The sequence below is a fragment of the Zonotrichia albicollis genome, unplaced genomic scaffold, assembly GCF_047830755.1.
Source record: "Zonotrichia albicollis isolate bZonAlb1 unplaced genomic scaffold, bZonAlb1.hap1 Scaffold_122, whole genome shotgun sequence".
Classification (NCBI taxonomy): domain Eukaryota; kingdom Metazoa; phylum Chordata; class Aves; order Passeriformes; family Passerellidae; genus Zonotrichia; species Zonotrichia albicollis.
In genome coordinates, this window is record NW_027428349.1 from 1,442,535 (window position 1) to 1,454,696 (window position 12,162).

The window sequence follows — 12,162 nt, forward strand, 5'->3', positions numbered from 1 at the left end:
TAATTCCAGATCCGGGGACACCCCTTCCCTTGGGGACATTGATTCTCCCAGGACCCCCAGTCTCACAGGGCCCCCTTTAACCCTGGCACCCACATCCTTGGCCACCATCCCAGGATCAGAAATCCCTGGAGGCCACGTTGTTCATAGACCCTCATTCCTGAGTCTAAGTCTGCCTAACCCTTGGGACCCCCATTCCCCTGGGACCCCATCCCTGGGCATCCCAATCCCCTGGACACCCATCCCTGGTTCCCTACACAGCCTCAGCCTCCAAATTTTGGCAACACCATGTCGCACCATCACCCCCATGTCTCACAAGGTCCCCAACCTACCCTCATCGTGTCCCCACCCTGCCCCCATCCTGTTCCCACCCTGCCCCCACCAAGGGCCACCTACAGGCGGGGACAGACGTGACCTCGCTTCCTTCCCCTTCATCCGAAGAGCCGCCAGCCAGGGGAGCGGTGGCCACAGCAGTGAGTGACAGCCAGTGCACATGGCTGGGGACACCGGGATGGCCGGGAAGGTGGCGCTACTCCTGTGGGGTGAGTGCCCCGGGCACGGGCCTGACACCCCAGGGAAGGGCCCTGGTGAGGCAGAGACTGGTGGAGGGGGGGGGGGCATAGGGGGGCTGCAGGGTCCCCTGATGTTCGCAATGCCAGGAGAGTCAATGCATGAGGTGACGAGGGTCATGGAGTGGCTTTGGGGACAGGAGAGGGGGTTAAGGGGTTAAGGAACATGGGGACAATAACAGGGGGATGGAATTTTGGAGGCATCATGGGACTGGTGAAGGTGTGGGGATATGGACAGGGTGCCAGGGGGGCCAGGACAGGAATTAGGGGAAAAGCACTGTGCAGATGGGCCCTGGGTACGGAGACCATGGGACTGTTGGGCGTGACCTGTGCCAGCATGGGATGGTCCTGGCATCAGCATTCCCACGGTGTCCATGGTGTCCCTATGTCCTGCCTCAGCCTAAGGTGGCCCTGGAGCCCCAGTTCCTAAGAGGTCTGTGCCACTCTGGTGTCCCCACAGGAGAAATCTGGGGATGATGCCAAAACCCGAGCTCTGGTGCTGCTGTACCTAAAGAGCCACTCCCACTGAGCCCTGTCCCTTCTCCCTTCCAGCCCAGACCCTCGGCTTTGCTGGTGAGTCCTCAGGGGATGCCATGACCCAACCCTGCTGTCACCAGCCCCACACTGGTCCTGGCAGGCTGGTGTCCCCTGTCACCTGCAGGCACCCAGACCACCTGGATTGTCGTGGAGCCCTCCTGGATGCCAGCGGTGCTGTGGGACTGGGTGACACTGACCTGCCAGGGCTCCGGGACCGTCAGTGCCACCACCTGGTACAAGGACGGGCAGCGCTGGGGGCAGCAGGGATGTGACCGCCTCACTGTCACCGAGAATGGCACCTACACGTGTGACAGACCCGGCAGTGGCCTCAGCCTCCCCATGAGAGTCTTAGACGGTAAGAGGGGTTTGGGTGTCCCCAGACTGGCACCTGCGGGGACCCCAAGGGCTCTGGGTGGGCTGCGCTCCATGGGTCACCTCCTGCGTGACCAGAGCCCATCCCCTGCATATGGGGACATCCCAAAGCATGCCAGTGTGGAGGGGCTCCTGTATTGAAATTGGGGACCCTTAGTGTGCTGGCTGTGACCCACTGGGGGGGTCTCTATTGGGTGGTGCCTTCAGGACCCTCCAAGCCCTCCTGTCTTGGACCCTCCAAGCCCTCCTCCTGATGTGACAGGACCCATTTGTTCCCCAGACTGGCTGGTGCTGCAGGTGCCAGCAAGGCCACTGCTGGAGGGGGACACGGTGGCACTGCGCTGCCGGGACCGGCGGAACAACCTGGTCACCTGGGTGTCCTTCTACCATGAGGAGAAGCAGCTGGTGGAGCTCCGAAATGGGACAGAGCTGACCCTGTTCCCTCTGAAGCTGCACCACAGTGGGCACTACCGCTGCAAGGGTTGGCTGAAAGACAGGCAGTGGGTGGTGTCTGCGCCAGTGATAGTGACAGTGCATGGTGAGAACCCCACAGCTTCAACCCCAACACCCCCACAGCCCCTCCCTAAGGACTTGGGGTCACTGTCACCACCGCCTCCAATCTCCTGCCCTGAGCTGCTCCCTGTGCAGGTGCTGGAGGGTCCCCCTGAATCATCCTTCAGCTCCCCCTGACTCTCAGCTGCCTCAGCACCCCCAGACCCCTGCAGCCCCGAGCCCCCCTCCTGCTCGTGGACAGGGAGGGGGAGACCTCCAGCAGACCTGCAGATGCTGGTGCCCACAGTGGGGGTCTCCCAGTCAGGGAATTGCAGCAGCCAGGTGCGCTCTGAGGGGGGGGTGGTGCAGAAGAGCAGTGCCCAGCTCCCCATCACGGTGTGCAGTGAGTGCAGGGATGGGCACGGGGAGTCCCCACAGCCTCCTCAGGGTCCCCTGCCCTGGGCACCTCCATGTCTCCCAGACACTTTTCTTGGGTCCTTCCACCACTCCCCTTGTCTCCTCACACATCCATGGCGTAACCCTGTCCCCAATATCCCCCATCACACTCATCCCCTCCCGTCCCTATACCCCCACACCAGCTGCCAGCCCCTCCCTGTGCCCTCAGCCCTGTCTGTGTCCCTGCAGTGCCCGTGGCCAATGCCACCATCACCCCCGGTCCTCTGGCACACCAGGTGCATGCAGGTGACAATGTGACCTTGCACTGCTCAGTGCAGGTGGGCTCAGCCCCTGTCACCTTCACCTGGCTTCACAACGGGCAGGAGGTGGCCTGGGGTCCCCTCCTGGAGCTCAGGGCCATCGATGTTGGACATTCAGGCACCTACCAGTGCGTGGCCACCAATCAGCTGGGACAGGACAAGCACCGTGTGTTCCGGGCACTCAGCCCTGAGCTGGCACTGATGGTGACAACATGGGGACACAGAGACACAGGTGGGGTCACACAGGGTCACCGGGGAGTGCAGGAAACCTGGGGTGATGGGTGATCCTGATGTGTCTCCCTCTGTTTCTTGCAGTGGCTGCAGGGGTCGGTGGGGCCCTTCTGTTCCTGCTTCTGCTCGTGGGTGTCATTGTGGCCTGGCACTGGTGGCACCGTGTGGGTGCGTGACAATGAGGGGACGGGGGTCTCAGGGAGCTGTAGAGGCCCCCAGAGTTGGGGAGAAATAGGGCAGCATCCACAGCCCCAGAATTGTGACCTTGCCCAGGGGTCTTGCAGGGTTTGGGGAGGTGCTGGAGTGTCCTGCAGGGATGTTGGGGTTTCTTTCAGGGGCCCTGGGGGATTTTGGAGGGTCTCTGCTCCTGCTGGGCTTTGGGTTCTTGAGGCTAAGTCGGCCTGGGGGAACTGGAGAGGTTCATGAATTCTAAAGGGCTTCAGGGATGCTTGGGGATCCTGAGAGAAAATGAGGGTCCCAGGGGGGTACAGGGTGTCCTGAGAGGGGTCAGGGCCCGGGGACCCCACAGTCACCCCTCCCCTCTTTTATTTGCAGCTGCCAAGAAGCAACAAGAAAGGTGAGTGGGGCTCTCCAGCCATGCGTCCCCTATTACCCCAACCCACAACTCTCCAGCCCCTTCCACACATTGTCTTTATCCCCACAGGGCTCCCCCAGATCCACACCCCCCCCAGAGGAGGGGAAGGTTCCATACACCCACGTTGTGAGCAGCGAACAGGCACAGTGTGAGTACAGTGATGAGGAGGACAGTGACACGTCACTCACATGTGTCAACCCCCACCTTGGTCCCTACAACTGGTGTTTTTTGCAGGGTCCCCCAATGTCACTGTCCCCCAGGATCCCCAGGAGACCTACGTGGGGCTGTGGGGATCCCACAGTCGACCATGGGAACCTGGTGACATCTACGGGAATGTGCTGTGACACTGGGGGAAGTGGGGGGCACTGGGGATCCCCACCCATGGGCACCCACTCGTGTGTGTGCTGCCACTAAAAACTGTGCCTCTCCCTCCCTGTGGAGGCACAAAGATTCCAAAGGGCTGAGAGAAGAACAATTTCCTGAAACAGCAACCAGACAGAATACAACCAAAAGCAACAGTGACATGGTTCAGAGTCCCAAGGGTTGGAAGGAGGAATCCTAAGAAGGTGGAGGAAACCTGCTGGGGAGTTTCCAGGGTTTGTTTGTTGAGGACAGGGCCCTGGACCTTCCTTGTTCTGATGGCCAAAGCGGTCTTCAAGAGGCTCTGGATTCTTGTGTTCCCTGTCCCGAACCCCTCCATTGCCCTGTTGCCCACACAATGATGTCCAAAGGCCCTGTGGGGATTCCAGAGCTTCCCCTTTTCCAGGGCAGTCAGGATCAGGCCATGGCATAGGGTGGGGGAGTCAGCAACAGGAAAAGTTTGATGTCTGGAGACATTTTGAAACAGCTGTGAGTGGCAGGGGTGGGTCAGGCCTTGCTTTTGCTGAGACAGGGCCCCGTCTGTCCATCAGTCTGTCAGCCCTTGTACACTGGGGACAGTGTGATGCTCTGCCAAAGCCAGCTTCTGAGTGGCTGGGTGACCAGAAGTGCCAGCTGGGGAGAGGGCCTTTGGTGGCCCAACTGGCTTAAAAGGCAGAGCATGAGGTGGCCAAGTCCCTGAGCATGTGTCCTTAGGGAGTGTCTTTCCTATCCATGCTGAAACACAGGAGTTTTTAAGTATCTTGGTATAGGGAGAAATATCTGCCAAGGAAAGTGGAAACTTTGCTACAATAAGAAGACCAATCGCTAAAAGCATTTTTATTTCAAAAATGATGCTGCATCCATGCAAAAGTATAGGAAAAAGAAATAAACATTTTTTATGAGGAAATTTATAAAAAAAGAACAGAATAAACAATACAAAACCAGAACATTTCCTTCTTCTCAGTGCTCTTTGTTCATCTTTGGTGCAGTTACAACTGCAGCCAGCAGGGGGCGCTTCAGGGAGCGCTCCCGGCCAGCAGGGGGCTGGAGCACAAGGACAGCCTGGGATGGGAGCAGTGCCTTGAGACGGCAAAATGGGGCACAATTGGAGCTGATTGGGCCAATGCCCCTGTTCTGCTCTGGGTGCTGCAGACCCTTAAGGAGGCATTGTAATTAAGCCAGGGTCCTAAAGTTCAGTAGTGCTCCTAAAGCATCCCTGTTCACAAACACAGGGCTCCACTGTCTCTCCTGGGGATTTTGGGCTACACAAGGCAGCACTGGATACAATTTGTGAGTCAGATGCTGCCAGCTCTGCCCACAAGGAGCTTTTTAGGCTGCCCGGAAGGTTTTTGCTGCTGCTGGGGATGATTCTGTACCTGTGCCATGTGGCCACTGCTTCCCACTGGCTGGCCAGGAAGGCCGAGCTGGAGCAGCACCTGAGGCAGGAGCGGCTGGAGCAGGTGGCCCATGGGAACAGCACCTGGCCATGCAGGTGGAGCAGGAGCGCTGGGAATTCCACAGGGTGCTCAGGTGAGGCCCACGGGGCGGGGACATGTTGGGGCACCACTTGCCATTCCTGCTCCCCCGACATTTTGGGACACAGCAGTGACACCCATCGGCTCCCAAACCCCTCAGAGCTCGGGCACAGCATCACAGGAGGTCCCGGGGTGATTCAGGTGCACCTGGGCTCGTTCCCAACAAAGGGCAGCACTCTGGGAGCGGTCGGCAAATCTTGAAGGAGCAGCCCGGGGCTGCTGGAGCCCGAGTGCTGCGGGCAAGGACGGCCTGAGGGAGCCGGGCCCCGCTCAGCCGGCGCTGCCCCAGGAACGTCTCATCCTGCAGGGGCTCGGCAGCCTCTGCCGGTGCCGGCCCCGGGGCTGTCGGGGGGCGCGGCCGGAGGGGCCGGGGGGCAGCGGGTGGGAGGGGCCGGGATGGAGGGACCGGGACCCCACTGGGGAGCCCCGAGCATGGAGGGAGGGAAACGGCGGAGGGGAGACCCCGGGACAGGGGGGAGCAGAGACCCTGCAGTGGGGTCTGCGGAAAGGAGGGACCGCAATGGTGGTCCCGGAGCACCGGGAAGGGCCCAGCTGCCATCACACTGCGAGTGCAGGGACGGTCACGGGGTGTCTGAACCGACTGTGGCAGCGTGTCCAAAGCCACTGTCGCGATGTGTCGGGAACGAGTGTTGCCAGGGTAAGGCCCCCACAGCTCCGGTAAGTGAAGCGGGGCAGGGGCGGGGAACAGCCTTATCTATTCCCAGTGCCCTGTGCAGGTGAGAACAGCAGGGAAGGAGCAGTTTTGGGGACATCTGGAATCGAGACAGGATCACTCCCCACAGCCCCACCACAGCCGCGGGGTAGTGCCCCTGCTCGACATTTCCATCCTTTTCTCTCTTGTCTCACAACTGAGCCAGAGCCCAAAAATACTTTCCAGGATGTTCTAAAGGGCTGCAGGTTTGAGACAGGAAGGAGGAGGAGGGTCATGGTGAGATTGTTGAGAAGATTGTTGTTGTCTTTGCAGGATTTTTTGGTCTCTCTCACTCCCTTCCCTAGAAGGACAAAATGATCAATTGCTGCATTTCTGGTCTTGTTCCCTCACAGCTGCTTTTTTAGGGGGAGCTTCCAGTCAGTCCTGCTCTGAAAACCATCAAAGGCAGCCTCAGAGCCACTGCTTGGGCTCCCTTTGGATTTTGTGCTTCTTGCAGGGCTGAGCAAACCACAGGCAGGCCTTTTCCCCCACAGAATTCTCATCTTTGAAGCATGTGAAAATTTTTAAAGTTTAATAAAGGACAATAGGAGACAAGGACCATAGAGCAAAGGTTGTTGAGTGGGTGCATCCTGGCACTCAGCCAAGAACACACTGTTCTCTTTTGGTTTACCTCTTAGATACCTTTTCCCTTAGTTAAGCCTGTTGCATATTCATATACCCTTATGCATAGAAAAATTTTTCCCCAAACTAATTTATATTCCATGAATTGTTTAACATGGCTCATCCTTGGATCTGCCTTTTAAGAGAATTATTCCTTGGATATGCTTTTAGTCCTTTCTTATCATCATCTTCATTTCTGGGCCTGGGTCCACACTCTCTTCAGGCGGTGAGTGCTGATAGTTGGCATATCTGTAGCAGGTGTCCTCATCCTGTCTTCATCAGATGTATCCCATCCAAGCAGGCATTTTCCGACAAGCATACTTATTTCAGCTATTTCACAAATCTTAATGAACAACAGAAATAAAAACTGTATCTTTGTAACAAAGTTACTTTAACATTATATATATAAATTCCATTTTAAAATTTGTAAAATTCCAGTAATATTATATGTATTTACAATACATGGTGAGAGGGACAAAGTGATAAATTGCTGCATCTCTGGTCTGATTCCCTCTCAACTGCCTCTGCAGAGGGGTTTCCAGCCAGCCCTGCTCTGAAAACCATCAAAGGCCCTCACAGAGCCACTGCTTGGGCTCCCTTTGAGGTTTGTGCTTCTTGCAAGGCTGAGCAAACCACAGGCAGGCCTTTTTCCACCCACAGAATTCTCACCTCTGCAGCAGCTCTAAAGCTGCCAGAATCAAAGCCAAGGGGGAAGGGGGGACCCTCAGGTGCTGGCTGCCCCCTGGGGCTGGCCAGAGCAGGGCTGGGCAATGGCCATCCCTGGGCAGTGGGGCTGGGCCATGGCTGGGCCCCACCCTTGGATGGCCACTGGCTTCAAGGAGCAGGAGTTTGGGAGCTCCTTCCTGCCCGGGGCTCCATTCCCCAGCGGCTCTTGCAGGCTCAGATCCTGCAGGGGACGAGCAAGAATGGAGAAGTCTGGAGCCCCCCAGAGTTGCCAACCCCCAGGAGAGGAGCCCCTTGTCCAGCATGTGTCCCCCCTGGGACAGGATACCCCCAGGTCAGGATCCCCCTGGATGTGCCCCCCCAGGACAGACCCCTCCCCCCCGTGTGACACCCAGCACAAACGGCCTCTGCCTTCTGTGCAGGAGAGAGAAAGTGAAAGTGTTGGGAGGGCACTGTCAGACACCCCCATCTCCCACAGCCTCCCCAGCCCTCCCTGCAGACCCCTCATCCCTGCTTCCCCCACCCTGGGCTTCCCCCAGCCGGTTCTCTGCTCAAGGCATCCACGGGTCCATCAAGGCACAAACTGGGGGCTTGTGAAATTGAGGGGTAAAATGATGGAAATGGAAATAAAGAGGCGAAAAGTCTCTGGTGTCTATGGGGACGCAGACCCAGACCTTCTTGGAATCTACCTGCGGTGATGCTCCTATGCTCCTAAACCGTAAGTATCCTGAGGAGACTTTGCTGGACCCTGGATCACCCAAAAATCTGAGGCACCCAGGGAAGAAGCTTTGACCCAGAGGCTCACCAAGCCACCGCCCATCCCTGGCACCCCATTCCCCTTGAAATCAAATAATCAGAACACCATTCCTTATGTCCCACCTTGCCTGAGACCCCCATGCCAGTAATGCCATTCCCCTGGATCTCCATGGCTCAGCATCCCATTCCCAAGGAACCCTCTCCTATTCATTCCATCTCCTGAAATCTCCCTTCACTCAGGACCTTGATTCTCTCAGGACCCCCATTCCCAAAGGGACCACCATTCCCCCAGCATCCCCATCCTCTGACCCCAAATCCTGGAGCCCATGCTCCACTGGGATTCCCATCTCTGAGTTGCCCGAGCCCTAGGCACCCCCATTCCCATGCCCCCCCACCAATCCCTGGTGACTCCCCCTACGTAGGATTCCCATTTTCAGGGACCCCATCCCTGGGACCCCCATTTGTTTGGACACCCATCCCCAGGTCCCCAAACCCCCTGAGTCCCCCACTCATGGGAAACTCTAGTCCCACTGTGTCCCACCCAGCCTTGTCCCCATCCTGTTTGCACAACCTGTCCCCGCAGCCACATCCCCACGACCCTGTGCTTGTGGCCACCCTGCCCCCACCAGGGGCAACCAACATGTGAGGACAAGACCTGACCTCGTTTCCTTCGCCTTTATCCAAAAAGCCACCAGTGAGGGAACAGCCACCCCCAGCAGTGAGTGACAGCCAGTCCACATGGCTGGGGACACCAGGATGGCCGGGAAGGTGGCGCTGCTCCTGTGGGGTGAGTGCCCCGGGCACGGCCCTGACACCCTGGGGATGGGGATGGAGAGGGGAGGGTGCACAGGGGGGCTGAGGGGTCCCCTGAGATCCCCAAGGCCAGCAGAGTCAGTGCATGAGATGACCGAAGCCATAGGGTGGCTTTGGGGACAGGAGAAGGGGGACAGTAATATGTGGACAAAAATGGTGGGGCAAGGATTTTGGGAGGCATCATGGGGCTGGTGGGGGTCACCTGTGCCAACATGGGGTGCCTGTGGTATCCCCAGTTCAGGGGTGTCCACAGTGTGATTGGTGTTGTGCCTGAGCAAGAGTTGGCTGCAGTGTCTCTATCCACAAGGGTCCATGTCACACTGGCACCGTGGCACTTTGGGGACAGCCACCATACCCCATGCTCCCATGCCTCTGTCCCTGCAGTGCCACCCCCACTAAGCCCTGTCCTCCCTTCCAGCCCAGACCCTTGGCCTCACTGGTGAGTCCTCAGGGGATGCCATGGCCCCACCCTGCTGTTCCCAGCCCCACACTGACCCTGGCAGGCTGGTGTCCCCTGTCATCTGTAGGTGCCCAGACCACCCAGATCCTCATGGAGCCACCCTGGATGCCGACGGTGCTGTGGGACCAGGTGACACTGATGTGCAAGGGCTCAGAGACCACTGGTGACACTATCTGGGTCAGGGACGGGTAGAGCTGGTGGCAGAAGAGACTCAAACACTTCAATGTCACCGAGAGTGGCACCTACGCCTGTTTCAGAAGGGACACTGGGCTCAGCCCCCTTGTGAGAGTCTCAGATGGTGAGGGGTGTTTGGGTGTCCCCAGCCTGACACCTACAGGGACCCCAAGGGCTCTGCGTGGGCTCCGCTCCATGGGTTACCTCCTGTGTGACCAGAGCCTATCCCCTGCTCTCTGACATCACAGAGAATCCCTGTGCAAGGAGACTTCTCTCTAAAAATGGGTGGCCCCTGGTGCCTTCCAGTGCCATCATCACTCTCCTGACGCCCCTGGTGTGACAGGACCCCTCTGTCCCCCAGATCTGGTGGTGCTGCAGGTGCCAGCACGGGCGCTGCTGGAGGGGGATATGGTAACACTGCACTGCCGGGGCTGGCAGAACAAAGAGCTCACGGATGTGTCCTTCTACCCTGATGGGAAGAAACTGGACTGGCCCCATGATGGGACTGAGCTGTCCCTGTCTCCTCTGCAGCTCCACCACAGCGGCCGCTACAGCTGAAGGGGCCAGGTGGTGTCACTGTGGAAGGAGTCGGAGCTGGTCTCAAGTGACAGTGCACAGTGAGTGCAGGGATGGGGACAGGGAAGCCCAACATCCTCCAAGGGTTTCCCCACCACTGCCTGAATCCTTCATCCCTTTTCTCCTCCCTGGCTCACCCAAAATTTCCCAAGTCCCTCTAGGTTTCCCCCAGGACTGCCCAGTTCCCCCTGCACATCCCTCCTCCCTCTCTTTGTCCTCCCGATTCCTCCCTGGATTCCCCAAACCTTCCAAGGTCCCTGCTCCACCCTCTGCTCTCCCTTCCCTCCCTGGCTCCTCCCGCCCCTCTCTAAACCCGAAATCATTCTCTGAGTCTCCTCAGCCACTCGTCTGGTTCTCCATCACTGCCTGGGTCTCTCCACCTTCCCATGGGGTCTCACCATTGTCCCCAGGTCGCAAATGCCTTCCAGGGTCTCCTTCTGTTCATTGGGATCCTCTCAGCTCCTCTCCAATCCCCCTGTTTCCCCTCCCATGTTTCCCACCCCTGGGAGTGGCCGGCTGACTCCTGAAAATCCACGATACGCAGGATGATTCCCAGACCCAGGGTGGCACCACCGCCAAGTCGGACTGGTATGATAGTAAAAAGTGGCTCCTGCAATTTGCCAGCCAGAAGATGGGCAGGTGAGTTTTACTTGCCGGGAAAAGGGCTGTGGTATGTGTTTGGGGGCCTGTGGCTGGGCGTGGAAGGCTGGCTCCTGAAAATCCACGCCGCGCAGGATGGTTCCCAGACCCAAGGTGGCACCAGTGACGAGTCAGGCTGGTTTGATAGAGCCAAGTGGCTCCTGCAATCTGCCAGCTAGAAGAGGGGCAGGTGAGTTTTGTTTGCCAGGGAAAAGGGCCGTGGTTTGTGTTCGGGGGCCTGTGGCTGGGAGTGGCCGCCTAGCTCCTGAAAATCCCCCATACGCAGGATGGTTCCCAGATGAAAGGTGGCACCAGCGCCAAATCGGGCTGATTTGATAGTACAAAGTGTCTCCTGCAATCTACCATCCAGAAGCGGGGCGGGTGAGATTTGTTTGCCAGGGAAAAGGGCCCTGGTTTGTGTTCGGGGGCCTGTGGCTGGGAGTTGGCCAGCTGGCTCCTGAAAATCCAGGCCACTCAGGATGGTTCCCAGACCCAAGGGGGCGCCAGTGCCGAGTCGGGCTGGTTTGATAGAGCCAAGTGGCTCCTGCAAACTACCATCCAGAAGCAGGGCATGTCAGTTTTAAATCCAGGGAAAAGGGCCGTAGTTTGTGTTTTGTGGCCTGTGACTGGGAGTGGCCGGCTGGCTCCTGAAAATCCACGATACGCAGGATGGTTCCCAGATGAATGGTGGCACCGGTGCCAAGATTGGCTGGTTTGATAGTACCAAGTGGCTCCTGCAATCTGGCAGCCAGAAGCGGGGCGGGTGAGTTTTGTTTGCCAGGGAAAAGGGCAGTAGTTTTGATGTGGGGGCCTGTGTCTGTGAGTGGCCGGCTGGCTCCTGAAAATCCACGATACGCAGGATGGCTCCCAGACCCAAGGGGGCACCAGTGACGAGTCGTGCGGGTTTGATAGTACCAAGTGGCTCCTGCAATCTGCCAGCGAGAAAATGGGCAGGTCAGTTTTACTTCCAGGGAAAAGGGCCGTGGTTTGTGTTCGGGGGCCTGTGTCTGGGAGTGTCCGGCTGGCTCCTGAAAATCCACGCGGCGCACGATGGTTCCCAGACCCAAGGGGGCACCAGTGCCGAGTCGGGCTGGTTTGATAGACCCAAGTGGCGCCAGCAATCTGCCAGCCAGAAGATGGGCAAGTCAGTTTTACTTCCAGGGAAAAGGGCGGTGGTTTGCATTCGGGGGCCTGTAGCTGGGAGTGGCCAGCTGGCTCCTGAAAATCCAGGCTGCGCCAGGATGGTTCCCAGACCCAAGGGGGCACCAGTGCCATGTCGGGGTGGTTGATAGAGCCAAGTGGCTCCTGCAATCTGCCAGCAAG

General features: G+C 58.2%; 1 protein-coding gene across 4 annotated transcripts; it reads left to right on the plus strand.

Moving 5' to 3' along the window:
- The first annotated feature begins 431 nt into the window (after nt 1-431).
- On the plus strand, nt 432-4,805 carry LOC102071325 (low affinity immunoglobulin gamma Fc region receptor III-like). 4 transcript variants are annotated; one of them, XM_074533880.1, is made up of 9 exons: nt 434-539; nt 1,119-1,139; nt 1,228-1,458; nt 1,756-2,013; nt 2,613-2,915; nt 2,999-3,082; nt 3,470-3,491; nt 3,579-3,657; nt 3,744-4,805. In XM_074533880.1, the coding sequence occupies exons 1-8, from the start codon at nt 491-493 to the stop codon at nt 3,637-3,639; spliced, it is 1,029 nt and encodes a 342-aa protein (XP_074389981.1). In that variant the 5' UTR covers nt 434-490; the 3' UTR covers nt 3,640-3,657; nt 3,744-4,805. The 4 variants fall into 4 exon arrangements, with proteins under 4 accessions (XP_074389982.1, XP_074389981.1, XP_074389980.1 ...); XM_074533881.1 differs by having other exon boundaries at nt 432-539; nt 1,027-1,139; nt 3,579-4,805; XM_074533879.1 differs by having other exon boundaries at nt 3,579-4,805.
- Nucleotides 4,806-12,162: the final 7,357 nt, after the last annotated feature.

Excerpts from the sequence above, each read along its gene's own strand:
- LOC102071325 (XM_074533879.1), top strand. The coding sequence starts at position 491 with ATGGCTGGGGACACCGGGATGGCCGGGAAGGTGGCGCTACTCCTGTGG. Across the intron at positions 3,083-3,469 it reads GCACTGGTGGCACCGTGTGG|CTGCCAAGAAGCAACAAGAA; the intron begins GTGCGTGACAAT and ends TTTTATTTGCAG. Across the intron at positions 3,492-3,578 it reads GCCAAGAAGCAACAAGAAAG|GGCTCCCCCAGATCCACACC; the intron begins GTGAGTGGGGCT and ends TTATCCCCACAG.